The sequence below is a fragment of the Canis lupus genome, chromosome 11 (assembly GCF_048164855.1).
Source record: "Canis lupus baileyi chromosome 11, mCanLup2.hap1, whole genome shotgun sequence".
NCBI lineage: Eukaryota > Metazoa > Chordata > Mammalia > Carnivora > Canidae > Canis > Canis lupus.
In genome coordinates this window covers 24418573-24439821 of record NC_132848.1, presented here as the reverse complement: position 1 = coordinate 24439821, position 21249 = coordinate 24418573, and the positions used below count along the sequence as shown (strand labels likewise).

At 56.5% G+C, this 21249-nt stretch overlaps 1 protein-coding gene and 1 long non-coding RNA gene across 3 annotated transcripts in view; both read right to left on the bottom strand.

Moving 5' to 3' along the window:
* The window catches only part of SULT4A1 (sulfotransferase family 4A member 1), a 33519-nt gene extending 16211 nt beyond the window's left edge, over positions 1–17308 (bottom strand). For both annotated transcript variants that reach the window (XR_012039116.1, XM_072843610.1), the window contains exon 1: positions 17087–17308. Coding sequence is in view for 1 of the 2 variants with exons in the window: in XM_072843610.1 (XP_072699711.1) it covers positions 17087–17255 (169 nt within the window). In the remaining variant the exon portion in view is untranslated. The remainder of the gene's footprint in view (positions 1–17086) is intronic.
* LOC140642698 (uncharacterized) lies at positions 5–15090 on the bottom strand. The gene is made up of 3 exons (XR_012039117.1): positions 13731–15090; positions 13154–13237; positions 5–13054 (listed from the first exon to the last, which is right to left on the bottom strand). It is a non-coding gene; the product is annotated as an uncharacterized lncRNA (long non-coding RNA).
* Positions 17309–21249: the final 3941 nt, after the last annotated feature.

The window sequence follows — 21249 nt, the reverse complement described above, 5'->3', positions numbered from 1 at the left end:
GAAGGGAGAGAAGCCCCAGGGAGCGGTGCTCAGAGGAAGCCCAACGGCCAGCCCCGCTCTCTAGGCAGCACCTGCTGCCCCAGAATCGGGCCTGAAGACGCGTAGGTTGATCACACACCTGGCCAGCCACCAAGTGCCACCAGAGCCCTGCTGAGTAGGACAGCCCAGGGACAGGTGGGACACCCCACCAAGAGTGTCACCCCTGGGAGGAAGGTGGCTCCTGGTACCTCTGCTGGGCCCTGTGTGCAGACCCCACTCTGCCCAGGCTTTCAGCTCCAGGTCACCAGTGAGCCCAGGGCTATCCCATCATCACCCCACCTGACCTCTGGGAGAAACAGCTACGGCAGGCTAGTGCCTCTTCCTCAAGACTTTGGTCCTTTTACTCCAAGGATACTGGTCTGTCCGTAGTTCCTCATCTCCCCACCCTGAAACACCGACTGCCCCAAACACTGCCTCAGACCCCTGCTCTCCTGGCTGCTTGTGCTCCCCAGAGGGCCTCATACTGCGTCCCCCGAAAAGCCAGCTCCACCCTCCACCCAGCTGTCCGCCCAGGAGCACCCGCCACCCCTTGCCCCACCGGGACCAGGCCTGCCCTTGCAACAAACGGCCAGCCTACGTGTGCCCTGATTGGGTCTACACCTCAGCAACCTCTGGATCTGCCGTCAAGGTGAATGCAGAGCTGGCCCTTCCATCCCAGACCGCGCAGTGAGAGCCTCCCATAGTTCTCTGCTTCGGCCCAGCTCCCCCCACCTGTCAGTCTGGTTTCAACAAAGCAGATCCACCATTCCAACATGGGCGTCAGACGGCATTAGCTGGCATCCCTCGTCCACGACGACCATCCGCAGCGGCCTCACGTCTCCTCAGAGTAAGGTCTTCCCCACGGCCTGCAGGCCCTTCCTCCCTCCCACGGCCCTTCAGGTGAGGACTCCCCGCCCCCCACGCCAACTGGCCAGGAACAGCTGCACATTCCTTTACAGGCTCCCACTCTCCTACCGTAAAGCTTGGTTCTTTGCTGTACCGGGAGAGCCAGCATGTGGCTGTGCTCAGTTCCTGTTTTCTGAAGCAAACCTTGGGTGCTGAGTAATCAGAAGAAGATAACTTGATCCAGGAAAACTTCCTGGAGGAAGCAGCTTTGGAGCAAAGGCACTGAAGAAAATAGTGTGATGGTTTTTAAAATTCAAACAGAAATAACTTTACCTGTTACCCACAGGATCCTCCCACCAGCCTGAAAGGTGGAGACTGTGATCACCCCCATTTACAGATGAGAAGCCCGAGGCCAAGCTGTGCCCCAGGTCACACGGCCAGTGTGTGGCTTCCACCCTATTCCTCCTGGGGAGGTCCATTCACCCAACAGCCCAGGGCACCTGCACTGGGGAGCCCATGCCCCCCGAAATCAGTGTGTGGGCAGAGTCCCTGGCCTGTCTGGCGACATCCTCAGGACCTATTTCTAGTGCTCCCTGCCCCCACAGGCAATGCCCCAGACAGACGCCCTGCACATTAACATCATCTCACATCGACGTATCAATTCCACAAGCCCCATCCTCATCTCCATTAAGTACCTACGCCGGAAGACCAGCCTCGTTAGAGCCCATGGAAGCTCTCCCCTGGCCTCCCCACTGGCCTGTCCCCACCGGCCCCGTCCAGCACGTCCACTTCCTGCTCAAGCAACTCGGCCTGGCCTTCCCCAGCCTTCAGCATAAGCTACTGGAGGGCCTGCTGCGTGCCTCTTGCCTCCGGGCAGCCAACGGGGCACACAGGACCAGTACGGCGAGCAGCCCCTGGCCTCTCCAGGGCGGAAGCCAGCTGGCAAGATGTGACAACATGTTCACAGGAAAAAACCAGCCAGAGATGATGATGACAATGACACTGGTGGGTCACCATAACCGAAGACCAAACACAGGCTGCGCTGTCCACGGGGTCTGCACCAGGTGCCAGCTGCACCCATGCCTCTCCCCGTGGGCCTCTCCTCTCCACGTCCACTGCCACCACCCTGGCGGTGCCCCAGATGACAACATGAGCCCAGCTGGCCCCTCTCCTGGCATCCTTGGCTGCGGCGACCCCTCCATCTGCCGTGTCCCAGAGGCTCTCGGCCCCCTCCTCTCTCTCCACCCCTCTGGCACTCTGGGCTGTGGCCGGGTCTCCCATCTCCCCCAGAACTCAGCACCCCGTGGCCCAAGCCTTCAACAGGCCGCCCTCCTGCCTCCAACTTGGACGTGATCTTGGAGCTGCAGCTCCCAGAAGCCTTCCCAGGCACCCCGTCTCATCTGTGCCCCCCCAACCACACCCCCTGCCTCTTGTCTTACTGCATTTGATGCACTGGGCATGAGCTTTTGAGGACAGAGAAGGCGTCTTGATGCTTATGGCTGCTGCGGCTTCCAACAACAGCTACCACCCCACAGCTCTGGAGGCCAGAGGCCAACACAGGCCACATGGGGCTCAAATCAGGGTGTGGGCACCACTGCTCCCCTCCGGAGGCTGCAGGGGCAATTCCTTGTCTTGCCTGCAGCTGTAGCCACACTGATCGCCCTGTCACCTTCCTCCTCTGGCAGGAACCCCTGTGAGCACACCCAGGATAACCTCCCATCCGAACGCAGCCTCCAGCCTCCTCAGCACAAAAGGTGAAATACTCACAGGTTGGAGCATTAGGACGTGGACATGTCTGGAGGCCATTACTCTATTGACCATACTCACGTCACAATCCTAACGTGGTAGGTGCTCGGAAGCCCATGGGCCTGACGACTGAATGAGACTCTAGAGTCTCCCCCACCCCACCTGGGAAAAAGGACTGGTCGTGCGTGCTTGTGTCTGTGACCTCCTGCAACTTCCACACATCCTCAGCACCCAGTCAGCCTTCCCCTGTCTGAGCCCTTCCCACCCTGGGCACCCCAGCTCCCTGCCCAGCTGTTGGGACACCCCCACTCAGTGGAGCCATGTGTCTCCTACATGGCAATTAGGTCAAAGTCCTCACTTAGGATCTGGTGGCCATTCAAGGGGTAACCCCCACCCTCCCCTTTATTCATTTAACAAGCCTGCACCAAGGGCTGGCCCTGGGGGTCCCTGCTCCCCCACCAGAACATGTGGCAATGCTCCCCCCTTCTTCACAGGCTGTTGAGCACAGGGCCAACGAAGTGACCTGCTCCAAGCCAAAGAGGCTCAATACAAATGAGAATCTCTCCGAGCTCCTAACGCCGTGACAGGCTCCATTTACCAGAACCACCCACACTTGAGGACACAGCACAGCCTCCTGCCAACCCAGCCCACCCTCATCCCAACAAGGGACACAAGCCGTCAGGCCCTTCGTGTCAAAGCCACGTCCTGAGCCAACACGTGACATGGGGGGCAGCTCCTGCACAAGTCAGGAGGAGCGTTTAGGAGCACCCCTTACACCAATAAGGCCACAGAATCTCAGAGTTTAGGTTACTAGCCTGAAGTCACTGAGCTGGGAAGGGGAGTGCTCCTCTGGAGTGGGGGACCCAAGTGTGGAAGTCCCCACCTGCCCCCCACCCCCGGGGGCCGCTGAGCTTGCCCAGTGGACATAAGGGCAGAAAAGCCAGCCCCGTGTGAACCCACCACGTAGCCTGCAGGGAAACGGGGGTGAGGAGGTGCTGCAGGGGCTGCATCCAGGCCAGAAGGCCCTCCACTCCTGCAGCCACTGAGCCAAGCAAGTGGGGGTGAGGTGGGACCCGGCACCCCCAACTGTCCCACGGCAGCGGGAGGCCAGTGGGGGAGGCGGGCGCAGGAGGAACCCAGCAGCAGGAGCCAGCCTGACTGCCAGCAAACCCAAGGTGAGGCAGAGGAGAGCCAGGCTTTCAAACCTGGGCCCGGGAGGGCGGCAGGGCAGCGCTGCCTTCCTGGGGGAATAACGCCTCGCGCTTTCCAAATCCACTGGACATGATCCTTTCCGGAAGTGCTTCTGGGGACTCCAGCCAGATCCCTGCTCCCACGGGCAGGGGCAGTGTGTTCTGACCCTGGGATGCTGGGTCCAGACCCCTCGGAAGCCAGTGGCATTCTGGGTGGAACTCCCCAAAAATCAGTCCTGCCTCACCACAAGGGGGGAGAGCCCATCAAAATTCCCACCAGAATGCTGGGGGCAGAAGGAACCACTCACTCCTCCAAGGCCAGGACCAATCGGAACTGGGCCCCAAACCACCATGATCCTGGGGCTGAAACCCTGTGGCATTCTTTTATTTTCACTGTTATCGTTTACTAAAGAAAGTCACACACATACTTGTTTAAAAACTCACAGAGCACTAGCGGGCGAGGAACGGAAAACCCAGTTCTCCTCCCCACCCCCAATCCCGCGCAGAGCAAACCGCTGGTTGATTCTTCTCTTACCCTCAATTTTCTGATGTGCTTAGATCTTTCACAATCTTTTTTTTTTTTTAAAGATTTTATTTATCTATTTATTCAGACACATAGAGAGAGACACAAAGAGAGAGGGAGAGAAAGAGGCAGAGACAGGCAGAGGGAGAAGCAGGCTCCACGCATGGAGCCAGACATGGCACTCGATCCGGGGACCCCGGGATCACATCCTGGGCTGAAGGTGGCGCTAAACCACTGAGCCACCGGGGCTGCCCATTCTTTCACAATTTACACGGTTTCCACAGGCTACTGATTTTCAACAGAGGAAGACAAGGACTTGGCCAGGTTCACTCACACGAGCTTCCCTCCTCCCGGCGTGGGCCCAGCAGGAGCGTGGTCTTACCTGGGCGTTTACCGCGTGTTCTGCTCCACGGTAGTCCACACAGCGATGGCACTTACCTTCTCGGCCAAGACTTCATTCTCCTAGAGTAAATCACCGCTCGTCTGCTTGCTTCGTTTGCCTTGTGGCCACTCGCAATCCTGTCCCGGGCTGCAGCAAGTCCTCTGGATGCTCTCAGTCCCACGGGTGACCCGGGGTCTCCTCGGGCTGGATGCGGCCACTCCCTGAGCTCCCCGCTGGGGTCTCCCACGCGCTGCGGAGCCCACCCTCTCGCTGTGTCCCAAGCACGGGCCTGACCAGGACGAGCATCGGCGTCCACCTGGCTGTGCCCGGCTGTTCGGCTGCGCAGAGAATTCAGGGCTGGAGAGCCTGGGCCCCAGAACCGCGTCCCGACTCCCGGCTGCCAGTGCTGAGAAGTCTGGGCGCCCGCTCCCCGGTCCTCGACGGCGGCCTGGCCTCTGGAGCCCAGAGGCTTCCCAGGAGCGGGCTCCATGCTCCTCCTCCCATCTGTCCGTCTGTCTGTCATGCCAGGCACTGAGGGAGGGGGGCTCCCTAGCTCCTGCCCTCGGGTTCTGGACACCCTGGGTCCCTAAACGTTCTCTCCTCCTACTCTGTTCTCTTCTCGGAACCCCGAGATCTTCCGATTTTCTTGTCTCTGCCCCTGTCTGCCCTCATTCCATAAAGACTTTTCTTTTACTTCGGGAGATATCTCCCCACCTGCCCATCCAAACCTCAGCACGGGGTTGTCAGACCTTCCACGCCCGAACTCTCAATCCAGGCTCTGTCAAGATGTGCCCTGGCTCCCGTCTATCCTCGGGGAGGCACGTCTGTCTTCACTCTCCGAGGCGGCTCCAGAGACGCAGGAGTACAGGGGGGCAGGGGGACTGCCCTCCTAGGTTTTCCTCCGTTTGTACGTCGCCCTGGATTCCTCCGAGCTCCCTTTCCACCTTTTGAGTTTGCAGGTCTCTGTCCCTCGTTTTGGAGACTTGAAGACCCGGTGCCTTGAGTCCGTCTGCAGGTAGGATGAGCCCCCAGACGCAGCCATCTGGGGGGCCTCCCGTGTCCATGGCAGCACACTCCCAGGGGCATGGCACTGCTACAGCCTCGGCTCGCCGCCCTGGGGGAGCACCTGCCTCCCGGGAGCCAAGCAGCACTTCTCTCACAAGGATGCAGCTTGCCCCTGAACCCTACTTCCGATATGGCACTGCATCCCAGCCTACAGCTGTCTGTGCTCGACATCCCCGAATCCACATCCCGGTGCTGTGTCCCCCCCGCAGCTGCCACCCCTCAGCTGTCCGGTGCCCCCCGCTGCTGGAGCCCCGCAGCTGGAAACAGTTCATGCACCCCTGCGGCCCTCCTGCCTCCCGTGTCTCGACCCTCCACCTGCTAAGTCAGTGACATTCGTCCACCGCATCCGATCGTGGGGTCCACGGGCATCCGGCACCCCAAGTCCCTGCCTCTTCTCCTCTGAGGGTTTCAGACCTTTCGCCTCCTTGATCATCACACAGTGAGGTCTTAAGAGGAAGCAGACATGAGCTCACGTGTTCAATGGGCACCCCCCCATCAATGTGCCATGGTCTGGAGTCACCGGACAGTGACGTGTTACAGCTGGGACTGTCCAGGAACACCGACAGCCAAGCATCTGAAGCTGTACCCCAGAGTGGGCCCGGGCCACCCAGGACCAAGGTGCTCCCAGGCCCCGCCCCAGGCTGTCCCCACACAAGCTGAGACGGCCCCCAGGATGCTCCTGCCCAGAAGAGAGCACAGGGATGATTCACAGCCAGGTAAGCTCCTGTCGCCCCTCCTGGGAGCCTTCACATGTGCCCTCTCAGCTCTCACGGGAACCTCCAGACACATGAGGGGACAGCGTGCCCCAGACAGATGCAGCCCAGTCCCTCGGCTGCAACGGGTACAATGCGAGACCAGAAGCACTCCGTGGCTCACACAGGTGCCCGGTGTTACCTTAGCAACAGTGGGAACGGTGCTCAGCGTCCCAGGCACAGTCACAGCAACTCAGCCATGTCCTCATTCGACTGTCACAAGCCCCTCGGTGACCACCACCATCAGATTTCACACGCGAAGAACCAGCGCAGAGGTGAACTGCCCCAGGTCGCAGACGCCAGCAGGCCAGGAACCCAGAACCCAGCCCCTCAGCTTGGACCCCAGAACCCAGTGCTTCCTCACACACACCACACACACACACTCATACACGCCACCACATATACATATGGCACCCCGCACACCACACACATTCATACACACCACACACACACGATACACACCACACTCTATACACCGTCACTCATACACGCTGCACACATATACACATCACACACACACCACGCAGAGCCATAAACACCATACACACACACACAAATGACATATATACCACATGCCACACATTCATACACACCACACACATACGTGACACACACACCAGACTTATACATACAATACACACACACACCTTCATACACATCACACACTTACATGACACACACACCACATTCACACCACACATACCACAGTCATACACACCAAACACATGACACACACACAACACATATACACTATATACAACACACATACCACACACAAAGATAACACATATGTATACAAACACTGCACACATACACGTTACAGATAAACACACATACACATACAATATACATACACTCCTCCAAAGCTTACAAAGCAAATAGGCAGCAAAACCAAGGCTCTGAGCCACGTGTTCTCACTTCCAGGCCTCAGCTCTCACCCTGAAGCCCCCACAGCTGGGGATGGAATGAGGCTGAGGCAGAGGGAGGAAGCAGCTGGGACTGCCCCCCACCACTGAGGGAACTTAGCTTCTCGGCCCACAGAGCTCCCCATGCCAGCATCTGTGCCCCTGCTGGACACAGCACACACACACACACACCCCCACTGAGATGACAAGGTGTCTGTAGCACACCTGACAGCCCTGGCTTCCCACAGTCCCTGTCTGATGAGGCCCCTAGGATCTGGGGCCCAGACCTCCAGCCGAGCTCTTCCTTCAAGTCTGGCGGGCCTGACACGGCCACCACACCTCTGGCCCTCAAGCTCCAAGCAGGAAACTCTCCTGGGCTTTGAGTTCCTGGGATCACAGATGTTGACACAAGTCCAGGCCCCTACACACAAACCCCTCCCAAGAGGGTGCCGGTCCACCAGGCAGATGCTGCGGCTCCACCCACGAGGGAGAGGCCCCACCTCCTATGAGGGCCCAGCAAAGTCAGTGGAGGCTCCTCTTAAAAAGTATCCTCTGACAAAGGACCCTCAGGACGGGACAAGCCAGTGAATCATAGGGGACACTATGGTGGACAGCAGTGGGAGCCCCCGTTCTCCACCATGCCCCACCCACACTCTGCCATGTGGCCTCACAGCTCCTCCTGAAGAAGGCAGCGCCTCTCTCTGATGCTGGGCACAATCAGTGGCTCGCTGTGGCCAAGCAAGAGGCAAAGCCACAGAACTCTGCATACTTCTGCCGCCACCGAGAGGGGGACATTCCCTGGCTAGCCCACACGTCGCAGCACGAGGAGAGACACCTGGAGCAGAGCTGCCCCGCTCAGCCCAGCCAGGCCTGAAGCCTCCACTTGACCCGCAGGCGCGTGGGGGTTTGGCCGAGACCAGCGACAGCAGACACTACAGCAGGCTATAGTAACAGTCTTGTTTCAAGGCACTGAGTCCAGAGGGTCTTTCACGCAGCAACAAACCCAAGATGTTCCAGGTGGAGCTGACACGAAAGAGGGACAAAGAAAACAGGGCCTAACAAAGTACTAGGCCCAAGCAGGGCGCTACAGGCACATTACCACATTCAACCCTCCAACCGCTCTGCGAGACAAGGCACATCACCCCCACGTCCAGGAGCAGGATGCAAAAAGGGTGACGGCCTCCCCCGAAACCGAGACTCAGGCCAGGTGGCTGTAAGCCGCCCTGCCTGCAACAGACCCTCTCAGTGCCCAGCCGCCCACCCCAGCCACCCTGGACGTCATCACCTGCAGCTCAAGCAGACGGGCCCCACACAAGAAGGCTCTCACTTCCCACTCAGAGGGAAGTGCCAGGAGCCAAGGCCCCAAGCACCCTCACCTGCTGAGAGACAGGACTGGCCGGAGAGCACTGGCCTCCTCCCCTCAAGAGAGCCCCTGGGCCATATCTGCACCCTCTCTGGAGCCCCCCGCAGGCAGAGCCCCAGGACCCACGAGGGCACCACTCCTGAGACCACCTCCCACCTCACTTCTCCATTCAACCCCTGCTTCAGGCTCTCCGGGACCGGAGCACGCCCCCTCCGGGGAGAGGCAGACCAACCAAAGGCACGCCCCTGGGGCACGGGCTTATAGACGTTGTGTCTGAAATCCTGGCTCGGCCACTCCCTAACACCCGGATGCTGAGCAAGAATGAGCCCTGAGCCCCTCTAGGCCTGTCTCCCCAGCGGCATGGTGAGGACCACCACGTGGATTGCATGTCGTGATGTCTGCTGCCGAAGGCATCAGTGGTGGTGACCGTGGGGCTGACCATGGAGGTGGAGTAGGTTTGTACCCAACACATGGCCCTGGGGGCCAGCCCGCCCAGAGCCAGGGGCTCTACTGCCAGCACCTGGGCCGGCTTCTCCTTAGGCCGGCCCAGGCCTTCACTTCCTCACCTGCAAGTGGGCCTTCCTCACCTGCAAGTGGGCCTCCTTCCCAGTGAAGCTATGGCACCCAGCACAGATACAGGAAATGCTCACACCTCCTGGTCCTGCTCTGAGGCTTGAGAAAGACAAACAGCCATGGCCCAGTCCACTGCCCTGTCACCGGCGGGTGGGGAGTGCAGGCTCAGGATGCCCTGGCTCATTTCAGGCTGAGCCAGGCCTCCTGAGAGCTAGCTGTGCACCACAGAACACACACAAGCCCAACCTGGGGTCTCTGGCTTTCTACTCCTTCTGGAAATGACTTATTTGGCTCCCAGAAAACTCCGTAACTCTGCAAAGCATGCCCTGGGGAGGTTCCACATCCCAACACCCCCTTTGCTAACCTTTATGCCCTCCATAAGCCTGTGCAGGGTCCTCGCTCTCTACTAACAGCAGAGATCATGTGATACAGCACACCACCTGATGTTCCAGAAGCTGCAGGCCTGCCTACTGCCTCATCTGACTGTCAAGACACAAGGAAGTGGTGCCGCTTCCCCCAGGGTACAGGGAACTGGGAGAAGCATGGCTCTACACTAACAAGGAAAGACTAGATGGACAAGATCCTCCCCTGACTCCAAGTCCATCAGACAGCTAAAGCTGCAGGACCACCAAGAAGCAGAAAATCCTGAAAGACAGGCCCTCCAGATGGTCAGGCAGAGACGCAAGGCTCCTTGCAAGTGGGAAAGAAGAATTCAGGTAAACTACTAACTGCAAAGACTAAACTGTGAGCTTGCAGAGCCAGACACAAGGAGAGGGCTGGCATCAAACACACTCAGGTCTGGTTCTCACAAGGACGAGGGCTGGCAGGCTGGAGACAGAGTGCCTCCGTGCTAGGGCTGCAGGAAAAGGGGAACCGTGCCAGGGTCCTTCTCTCTCTCTGGGAAAAATGCTTTAAGACACTGGAGGAAGAAGAGCCAATCCTGTTGCCCCAAGAGCCCCAGCTGAAGAACCAATGTGGCTTTTGAATGGGTTAAAGAAAAATACCTCTGCCCTCAGTGGGGAGCAGAAACCATCCCCGGGGCTCTATCAGAGACCCCTAAATACTGCAAGAGAGAAGTAAAACTCTCCTGTGCAAGATCCACCATCAAGGCTGAGTTGGCTGCTGCCGGGGTGGTGGCAGTTGCGGGATCTCTGAGAGCTCCACCAAAACCCAGGAGCTCAGAACCTGCCTAAGCCTGAAACTCTAAGGCTGCAGCTGGACCAGATGACAGAGCACATCCCTCTCAAAATCCTTCCTCTGTAAGCCAGCAAATCAGAGCAACAAGTAACAATAGTTTACCCCTGGGGGAAAGACAAGGGTGTGGGGATCAGGAACAACAGGGAAAGAACCTCCAGAAAAGCCCCATGCTAAGCACAAGGTGATGCTATAGGAATTAAGACGAGTAGGTCATTCAAGTGACCAGAGCAGCAGTAGAACCCAAATACAGCCCAACTCATACCAGACTGACTCCCCTCCAATGCTAACGGTGTGGCAGAAAAAGGCAGGCCCATTTCCAAGCATAAATACAACTGACCTTTGTCTCCAGAGTCAGAACACTGTGTCCAGCATTCAATCAAAAAGTATACTCCTTTTAAAAAGACTGAAGAAAAAGAAATCAATCTCATGTCAAGAGACAAATCAATCAAAAGAATCAGACTCTGAGAATTTAAAATAAGTCTGTTTAACATGCTAAAAGACTTCACAGAAAAGGTGGACACCATGCTTGAACAGATAAGATATTTTGGCAACGACTTGGAAACTAAAAGTGAAAAAGCCAGAGGAAAAATCAAAACACAGAAACAGAAACATAGAATGCTTCTGAATGGCTCACAGACTTGACCTCATAGATCTGACACAGTGGAGGAAAAAAATCAGTCAACCGAAAGAATGGTCAACGGAAATTTTCCCAAAGAGAAAGAATGAAAAAACATCCAAGAGCTATGGGACAATATCTATCTCACACATACGTAACTGGAATCTCAGAAGGAAAGAGAGAGAACAAGACAGAAGAAATATCTGAGGAGCTAATAGCTGAGAATTTTTCCAAAATAATGAAAGGTAACAAACTGCAGATCCACAAGGCTCAGAGAACCCCAAGCAGAAGTTATCAGCCCCCCAACCAAAAAATAGATATCTGGATATATCATATTCAAAGTGCTGAAAATCAAAAGAGAAAATCTTGAAGGCACTCAGAAGAAAAGAGACCCACTCCACAAAGGAACAAGGAATTATAACCAAACTTTTCATCAGGAATGATGTAAGCCAGAAGACAACAGGGCGACTCCTCTAGAGTGCTGAACGACACAAGGAGGGGGACCCAGGAAGGAGGACAGCTGGTCCCACACTTAACAGATGAGTAGCACCATGAAGGTGAGAAGTCCTCATCAAGATCAGAGGGAAGGGGAAGGAGGAGAGGGACGGGGAGGGGAAGAGTACACCAGACACAGGAGCAAAGGCAAGAAAGAAAGAAAGAACCTGGTGCCTTCCGACGGTTCCACGGGCCTGGCAGGTGAGGAGTCCAGGTCCCAGGAGAACAGGCTACGGAGCTTATCGTTGCCTGAAGCAAAGAAGAGTCAGCGAAGATGTCTAATGAGGGAGCAACCAGGATCAGGTTTGTTTCTAAGAGGTCACTTCAGCTACAGAGTGAGAGGTAGACTGAAGGGGGGAGGCCAGACGATGTTCCAGGTGAGAGAGGGAGGATCCCAAGATGGGAGCAGGGGTGGAGGGGGGCAGGCACACCTGAGAGCCCACTAGGTGCGGTCCAACAGGACAGCCACGGGCTACATGCAGTGACCGGGCACCTGGGATACGGCAAGTGCTCCTGAGGAACTGAATTTCTACTTTTGCTTCATCTCGATTCCTTGAATTTAAAAAGCCACATGTGGCTGGAGGCTACTGACGTGGGCGGCGCAGTCTAACCTGTCACCTGAGCTGAAATGTCAGAAACACAGAAATACTCTCAATAGTGGAGCGCTGCAAAAAAACCAGGATCTAATTACTGCTTTAACCACCAGAAAGGCCCGGCCCTGTGAGCCCCAGCTCCTCATCAGTGGGGACAGGGAGGGGACAAATAAGCAGACCGGGTAACAAAGTGGATAACAAAGTGCGTGTGGGAGGAGAGGCAGGAGAAGTCGTCAGAGCTGAGGAGGAAGGCGCAGTGGGGAATGAGGATGGGGCCCTGGAGCTGGGGGCGGGGGAGGGGGTGTGGGGCTCTGGGAGTCTCCTCCTATTCCACAGGAGTCAAGGCGCCCCTCCTCCTTTCTCTCTCCAGAGCCCTGGGGGCCGCTCTACCAGGCCCACGCAGCGGTAAGGAGAGAGGTCCCCCTCGCCAACCCAGGAACCTGGACGTGCCACCCTCCTCCCCATCCCCATCCCCAGTGTCCTGCTTACATGGAGGCGGCAGGAGAGGAGCAAAGGGAAGGAGCAGGGGGAGAGGGAAAGGAAAGAGGAAGGGCACAGCTGCTGGGGAGCAAGGCCTCGCCCTTCGAACCCCTGCCCGGCTCTCCGGGACGCAGGCCACCAACTGCCGTGCTGAAGAGCACTAGTCACCCTGCGCGGTGAAGCTGAAGGGCAGGGGCCGGCACGCTGATCCTGGAATGAACGTGAGCTCTCAGTGGAGACAGGCCCCCCAACGTGTCCTAGCCTGCCTCCTGGTCCACGCACCGAGGCCGTGAAGGGCCTTCTCCCCAGGCTGTGGGAAAATGATAGGAGATGCCATACGTGAACACCTGGGACACACCTGGGCGCCCATCGCCACTATCTCTCCTCCCACTCTCTGGGGCTCGATCACCTCCACCATCAACAGGTAAAAACTGCACACTCAGATGCCGGTTCCACCTCTTCCCCTCCTCGCCCCTCACTGGACTGTATCCATCTACAAAAAAGAGACAATCACAAGAACACAGGCTCACTCTGAGGCTCAAAAGAGGTAGACACTGGGACTGTAGCTGTATTTGGTAATCCCGCCCAGCCCCAGGCCACCTCCTCCATGCAGTCCTCCAGTGATGCTCCTTCTTGAGCCTCTGACTTGACCCTGAGAATAACCACCCCACCCTGACACGTCAGTTAGCTTTCAGCATCAGGAGCCCGGCTTCCTAATGTCGCTGTCAGCTCCTTGAAGAGAGTGTCACCACATTCACAACACTCCCCAACCTGCCTTTCCTAGGCTTGGTGACATGTGCATATAAAGAAAATGATGTCATCCACGTAGCCTGGGACCTGCGGGTCTCCCCCGCCAGCCTCCCCATCCCAAGCTGTCTTAAAAGTTCAGACTTAGATGCATCCATCAGGTCCAATCCCCTCATTCTTCGTGGGCAAACTGAGGTCACACGGCGACAGGGCCAGAACTGGGAGCCCGGTGCTCTTACCCCCCAGCGGTGATTCACTTCTTCCCTCCGAGTCAGTGACAGGAGAATGTGGATGCCCTTCAGAGCTGGTTGGAACCAAAATGAAAACAACATCAGGAAGCGGGCGCTCTGGCTCAGCCAAAGAGCATATCCCAAAGCTGATGCTCCATGACTTCAGGGAACCGGGAACCTGCTGACAAAACCAACAGCAGTGCTCACTGCCGCCCAGCACGGACAGCTGCTAGATGTTTCCACAGATGACCAGATTTAACACAACCATCTTGGGATCAAAGAGCAATAAGGTGAACGATGACAGACAAGGACAGAGATAGAACAGGCCTCCTCAGAAGGCACAGTGCCTCCCAGTATCTGGACCACGGTTTGAACTGGTGCCATCCCAGAGAACTGGCCACGATGGAAGCTTCTAACATCCCTGTAGTCTAATATGACAGCCACAGGCTACATGCGGTGACCGGGCACCTGAGACATGACAAGTGCTGCTGAGGAACTGAATTTCTACTTTTACTTCATCTCGATTCATTGAATTTAAAAGCCACACGTGGCTGGAGGCTACTGACCTAACCTGTCACCTAAACTGAAATGTCAGGAACACAGAAACGCTCCTAGAGTGTGGTGGGTGTTGAGGGAAAAAACAGGATCTAACTACCACCAGAAATCCCCCAGAGCTGTGAACCCCTGTTCCCATCAGCCAGGGGGCAGGAGGAGACACGGGGCTCTACAAGCCCTTCCAGCTCTGGCCGCTTGCAAGGCCATTCCGACCTCCCAGACTTGGGCACTGAGAACCCAAGGGGCCCCGTGGGCTCCCTCAGGGGCCTCTGCTAGCCCTGGCTACTTGTCCCGATTCTGGCACCAACCACCCCGCTGTCCCCCAGCAGAGGGTGAGCTCACTGAGGGCAGGCAGGCAGCAGACAGGACTTCTCCCTGCAACCCCAGCACCTAGAAAAGCATCTGGACACAATGGGTGCCAGGGAGCAGAGGCCAGCATGAATGACAGGACCCTTCCTTATGCTTACCATGCACCTGGCACGGGGAGGGGCGCTCATGCATCATCCCACTTCCTCCAAAGATGGTACAGTGGCCTCCCCTGCCCCAGTGGAAACCACGGCCCCAAGGGGTGGCAGGGTACTTGGCATACAGGACTCCATAAGCGGCTGCTCACCTACTCCCAAAGCATTCGGGTCCATCCCAAGCTGCTACCGGCCTGTGTTCAAGAAAATGGCCCCCAAGACCCAAGGGCTCAGCGACTGCGCAATTTAAGCTGCAAATTTCACGGCAGAGGATGCCAAGGCTCGGCCTAGCCCAAGGGCAAGGGCTTGCTGGAACCAGCTCTTCCTGCTACCGGAGGCCACTGGCAATGACTTCCAGGGCCCTTTTCTCTGGTCGAGAGAAAAATCTTCATGGCCGACTTTGGGGACTGGTTTTTACACACACACACACACACACACACACACACACCCCGATCATTCCATGTAACAAACTTCACGAACAGCGGGGCGGGGAGAATGAAAGCCTTTGGAGGCACTGGTAAGAGCCTGGAAAGGCCATGAAGGGCTTCAAATTTTTTCTAAGTTTTAAAGAGGTGGCTCTCTAGGGCTCTGCGTGTAGGGATCTCACACAAAGCACCAGGGGCTCAAGACCACCACTGGGTTTTCTGTCACCAAGGGAAAGGGCCCTGTTTTGTCTTCTTATTAAAAAGTCTAGCATGTGCTTTTGTCTGTCCTTGAAAGATTCAGTGACAAACATGATTTGAGTTTGGGTCCCCCAGAAAACTTCTTTAACAACCGCATTCCCCATCAAAACAGCCAGAAATGTCCCTGCAGAGCCAGGGTCCCTCTAGAGCATCCCCCACAAGCCCCAAGTACACAGCGTTCCAAGTGAGCCTCCTGGCCTGTGCCTCCTCCCCCTCCAGCTTCTTAACTTCGTAAAATGGAGGAAAGGAACGCCAAAACCTCCATCCCTCATCTGCAATTCAAGGGTCCTAAATCTGTGGCCAAACCAAGTTTTTCACAATTCATCTGGAGGCAAACCCTGTCCTAAACTGACATGAGATGACTTTTAGTCTTTATTGCTCCCACGTTTAAGGTGGGGGTCCAAGTACAGCCCCACCCCCCGGTGGGGGTGGTGGTCTTTCAGCTGTATGTTATATGGGGCTCTGAAGTGGGAAAAACGCTGAGCCCCATACCCATGGGGCTGTGGGGCTGCAGCAGAAGGAAAGCCCCTGGCCATGGCACGCGTCCTGGGTGCACCTTCTCCCCTTCCCCCTTCCCAAGGACAGCCTGGCAGCATTTCCAGATCTTCAAGCTCCCCCCCTCCCCGCCCCAACGCGATTCCCCACCCTCCCCAGCACTGCTGGCCCCTTCCCCAGCCTTCCTCAGAGAATCAGGCCTCCCCCTCAGGGGTCTGGGACCCTGCAACAGCTCTTCCAGCTGAGAGCCACGCATACAGCTCGCCCAGCAAGCTGCACGGCTGCTGATCCCACATGACCTCCAGGCTGGCCACCTTCTGGCCCAGGCTGTGGACACGCTGCACGGCCTGGATTCAGGTGTCTCCCTCCTTCTGCAACACAGTGGCAACAGGGGAAACCCTCAGCTGTGACCGAGAACGGGGAAGCTGCCTCTTTTCCCTGCGAACCTCAGAAGAGACACTACATAATGATCTCTGACACCAAGTCCCGGGCAGACCGGCCTGGTTCTAAAGCGCAGCTCTGCCGGTTCCCAGCTCCAGCTGTGTGACCTTGGGCAAGCCGCCGGCCGTCTCTGAGCCGCACCGCCTAGACTGGAAAGGGAAGATGACCGACCGTCCCGTCCCTTCCCTTCCCTTCCCTCGCGGCTGTCATGATCTGAGGTCAGGTAACGCCGGGAAACAGGAACGCCCTGGGTCCTGCCTGACGACACCGGCGTGCGGAGCCTGCGGAGCCGGCGCCGAAACAAGGCAACACCGGGCGTGCACTCGGAGCACGGCGGGCCCATCCCCCACCCGAGCCCACGCACAGGACGAGGGCCCCGACGCCCATCTCAAGCCCCTTCCCAAACCATCACCGCACTTTGCGCGCACCCGAGGCTGAAGCGGGCCCGGAACAGAGAGGCTGCGTGGCTGTCCAAGGTCACACAGCCCGCCCGGGGGCAGGGGAGGCAGCGGAGCGGTGGCCGCCCGGGCCTGTCCCCCTGGCCGCTCCAGGCACACGGGCTGCATCCCCGGGGGCCCACCTCGCAAGGTCTCCGGCCTCGGTTTCCCCAAATGCCGGCCGACCCCCCCGCCCCGTGGAGCTCCGGCCCCCGCCCTCCCCGCGCCCGGCCGGGCAGCCCCCGCGCCGGCGCGCCGCAGAGCAGGGCGGGTGGGGTCGGCGCGGGGCTCACCGGACTTGGGGTAGGTGACGATCCACACGTCGCTGGGCCGCACCGGGAAGTTGGCGATCTCCTCCATCTTCCCGCGGCAGAAGGGCGGCAGCCGCACGCCGTGGAACTCGAAGTACTTGCTCTCGAACTCGCCCGGGGTGCTGGGGGTCTCGGCCTCGCTCTCCGCCATGCCGCCGCCGCCGCCCGGCCCCGGAGCCGCGCCGCCCGCTCCCGGCCCGCCCCGCGCCCGCGCCCCGCCCGCGCCCGCGCCCGCGCCCGCGCCCGCGCCCGCCGCCAGCCGCCGAGCGGCGCTCCGCAGGCGTGACGTCACGGCGCCGCCCGCACCTCCGCCCCGCCCAGCCGCCGAGCGGCGCTCCGCAGGCGTGACGTCACGGCGCCGCCCGCACCTCCGCCCCGCCCAGCCGCCGCCCGGCGCTCCGCAGCCGTGACGTCACGGCGCCGCCCGCACCTCCGCCCCGCCCAGCCGCCGCCCGGCGCTCCGCAGCCGTGACGTCACGGCGCCACCCGCACCTCCGCCCCAGCCGCTGCGCGGCGCTCCGCATGCGTGACGTCACGGCGCCGCCCGACCCCCCCCCCGCCCCGCCCCAGCCGCCGCGCGCGGCGCCCCGCAGGCGTGACGTCACGGCGCCGTCCGCATCCGCGCCCCGCCCCGGCGGCTCTCCGCGGTGTGACGTCATGGCCCCGCCCGCCGCGCGCCGGCTGCCCTCCGCAGACGTGACGTGGTGGGCCGCCCAGGCCTCGCCGCCCCTGCGTGCCCTTACCCTCCTCGGATGGCCCAGGCCCCGCCGCCTCGACCTCCCCGCCGGTACCCCACATCCCCTCCACCGCGCGTTCGTCCATCACCCCGCTGACCCCATCACTCAGCAAGTGCTCGACACAGGCCTGCAAACACTCCCCCTGCCAGTGACCTTAAAGATTCACCCCACGAATATTCAGGGACCCGATCCGGCCCGGGCACCGGCCCAGGTTCCCGAGGTACCACCAGGCAGAAGCCCGGCCCTCTCGGAGCCGACATTTGCCAAGAACCAAGATAGTCTCAGGTGGTGACGGGTGCGTGAACAACACGCTTCGTGGCCTCCTGCGGGCGGGAGCCGGGGGGTGTTAATTGCAGATTCCAGGGCCGACCCTGGACCTCAGGAGACAGGCTCTCTGGGGATAGCGCCCCCAAAACTGCATTTAATAAGGTACTTCTTTTTCATGCTGCAATTTGAGAGCAACCGAATTCTAAAGAGGTTTTAGTTTAACCCCTCATCCAGTTATTCACTCAACAGGCGTGTGTTGAGCGCCTACCACATGCCTGGTGCTGGGGAACAGAAGGATGAAAACAGTGGGGTCCTGGTCTGATTCTCGGCGTCTAGATGTCCTGGACGCTGGAAAGGGAATAATAAACTCTACCCCTAGGTTCTATAGCTGGGCTGGTGGACACAGATAACTACACCAGCAAGAATCCTGAGTAAATGAGGTGGGCAGGACCTACGTGCTCTGTCTCCTTGCTCTGGAATGAGACACTTGCAGTCTAGCAAGAGAGACACACGCAGCGGCACCTGGAGGGCTCAGTGGTTGAACATCTGCCTTTGGAACAGGTCGTGATCCCGGAGTCCTGGGATCGAGTCCTACATCGGGCTCCCCGCAGGGAGCCTGCTTCTCCCTCTGCCTGTGTCGCTGCCTCTCTGTCTCTCATGAATCAATAATTAAAATCTTCTTTAAAAAAGAGAGACACACACACACACACACACGATCTGGGAGGCATAGGCCATGTGTACATGTTGGACGGAGGGAGGAAAGAGCAATTAACCCCAGCTCTGGAGGCTTGTGGGTGTCTTTACCAAAATGAAGGAGGACAATCCAAGCACCCGAGACATTAAGAACAATTAGGTAATGACACAGACAGCTAGCCAAAGGCTGGAGGAAATAGGCAAATGAATGAAAATGTCCTGATGTTTCAGATGAGAGGGCTCTCACTACTGGAGAAGGCAAGGGAGATGGTCTTGGGTTGGAATCTGAGGTATTGACATGAATTTGTTATTTTAAAAAATACCTATTTCTTTGCTGCAAAGGCCCTTAGGTACTGGTATTCCAGTTATAACTAGGCACACCCAGTGCCCAGATCTTGGTTCCTAAACACTTCCCCACCAAAAGGAACTGGGCTTTCTTGAGAAGAAAAAAAAAAAGGCCAATTCTAGGGCTGGAGGGGAAAAAGTACAAAATGAGCCTAAAACATCGTGTTGGGCAAAATATTAAATGTCAAAAAATGATGGGATAGTTCAAGAGGAAACGGGCTAGCCTGAAAGGCCAAATTAGGAAAACTCTGTATTCACTAGACAAAAATAGGAAACAGCTCAAATGTCCATCAGTGGTACACTGGATGAATTGTCATATATTTATACAGTGAAAATATTTACTAAATAGCAATAAAAAAGTGCACATGCTCGTGTGTATGTGTATGTGTGTGTGTATGCTGGTGATGGTGTATGTTTGTTGTTTTGTTAGTTTTCTATTACTGTTGTAATAAATTATCACAAACTCAGTGACTTCAGACAAAAGTTTATTGTCTTATAGTTCTGTAGGCCAGACATCTAGTGAGGGTGTCACTATGCTAAAATCAAGGAGTCCCCAAAGCTACACACTTCTTTCTGGAGTCTCTAGGGATGTATTCACAGTCTTGCCTTTTCTAGCCTCTAGCCCCTGGCACTCCTTGGCTTGTGGCCCCTTTCACGGTCTACAAGGCCAGCAATGGCAGGTATAGTCTCGCTCTCATTCTATTAAGCTGACACTGACTCTTTTTTTGTGTCCTCTTCCACTTTTAAGGACCCTTGTAATTACATTGGACCTACCCAACAATCCCGGATAATCTATATTAAGGTCAGCCAACCAGCTACTGTATAATTCCAACTGCAACCTTAATTCCCTTTGACATGTAACATATTCATAGGTTCTGGGGATTAGGGTGCAGACACAGTGGGGGATAAGGGAGTGTGTTATTCTGCTTACTTCAGTTGTATGACTTCTCAAAATTTTTCTATAGGTTCAGATTTTTTAAGAATAAAAATCTGAAGAAAAACCCTTAAAATAGAAAATCCTGGGGAATTCTACCCCAAAATCTACTAAAATTAATAAGTGAGTTTAGTGAGATCACATGCTACAAGGCCAAAAAACAAAAATCAATTCCGTTTCTACATACTATCAACAAACGGTTGGAAATTTACATTTTTAAAAATTGAAATTTAAAAAATATCATTTGCAATAACATCAGATAACATTAAAGGGCTTAGGAATATATCTAAGAAAATATGTGCAAAATTTATATAACAGAAGCTACAAAACATTGACAAGAGAAATTAAAGAGAATCTAAGGAAATGGAGACATATACCCTGTTCGTGGATTGGAAGTCTCAACATTGTAGGATGCCCATTCTACTCAGAGTTATCTATAGGGTCTGTACAGTCCCAGGCAAAACTCCAATGGGCTCACTTGTAAGAATTGACAAGCCGGTGATCCTGCGGTTCTGGGATCGAGTTCTATATTGCGCTCCCTGTGGGGAGCCTGCTTCTCCCTCTGCCTATATTTCGGCCTCTCTCTGTGTGTCTCTCATGAATAAATAAAATCTTAAAAAAATAAAAAAATAAGTATAATCTATATGGAAAAGTAAAGAACCTAGAAATAGTCAAAACAATTTTGAAAGTGAATAGTAAAGTTGTAAGGCTCACAGTACTTGTTATCAGGACTTACTACAAAGCTTTTAACCTTAAGACTATGAATCAAAAGAGCATGGGATTGACATAAGCACAGACATATAGATACATGCAGCAGGATAGAGAGCTCAGAAATAGACCCATACATAGATGATCGATTGATTTTTGACAAAGGTATCCTTAAGGAGAAAATCAGAAATTTCTTGCGAGACCAGCAAGGCCTGGTCTACCCCATGAGTAGTGAAGACCCCACCTCTGGAGGGGTGTAGGAGGCCGGGTGGCCCTCTGTCCTGCGCAGACCCCTCCTAACCAAGGTGGACGCACCAGGCCTCAAGCCCGGGATCCCTAAGCTGCCCAAGCGGAGGGGAACGGCCGCGGGTTGCTGTCCGCGGTGCTGAACGCGCACGGTTCCCCGATCCTACTGCCCTCCCGGTCTGAGAGGCTGGATAACCACGACTCCCCACGACCCT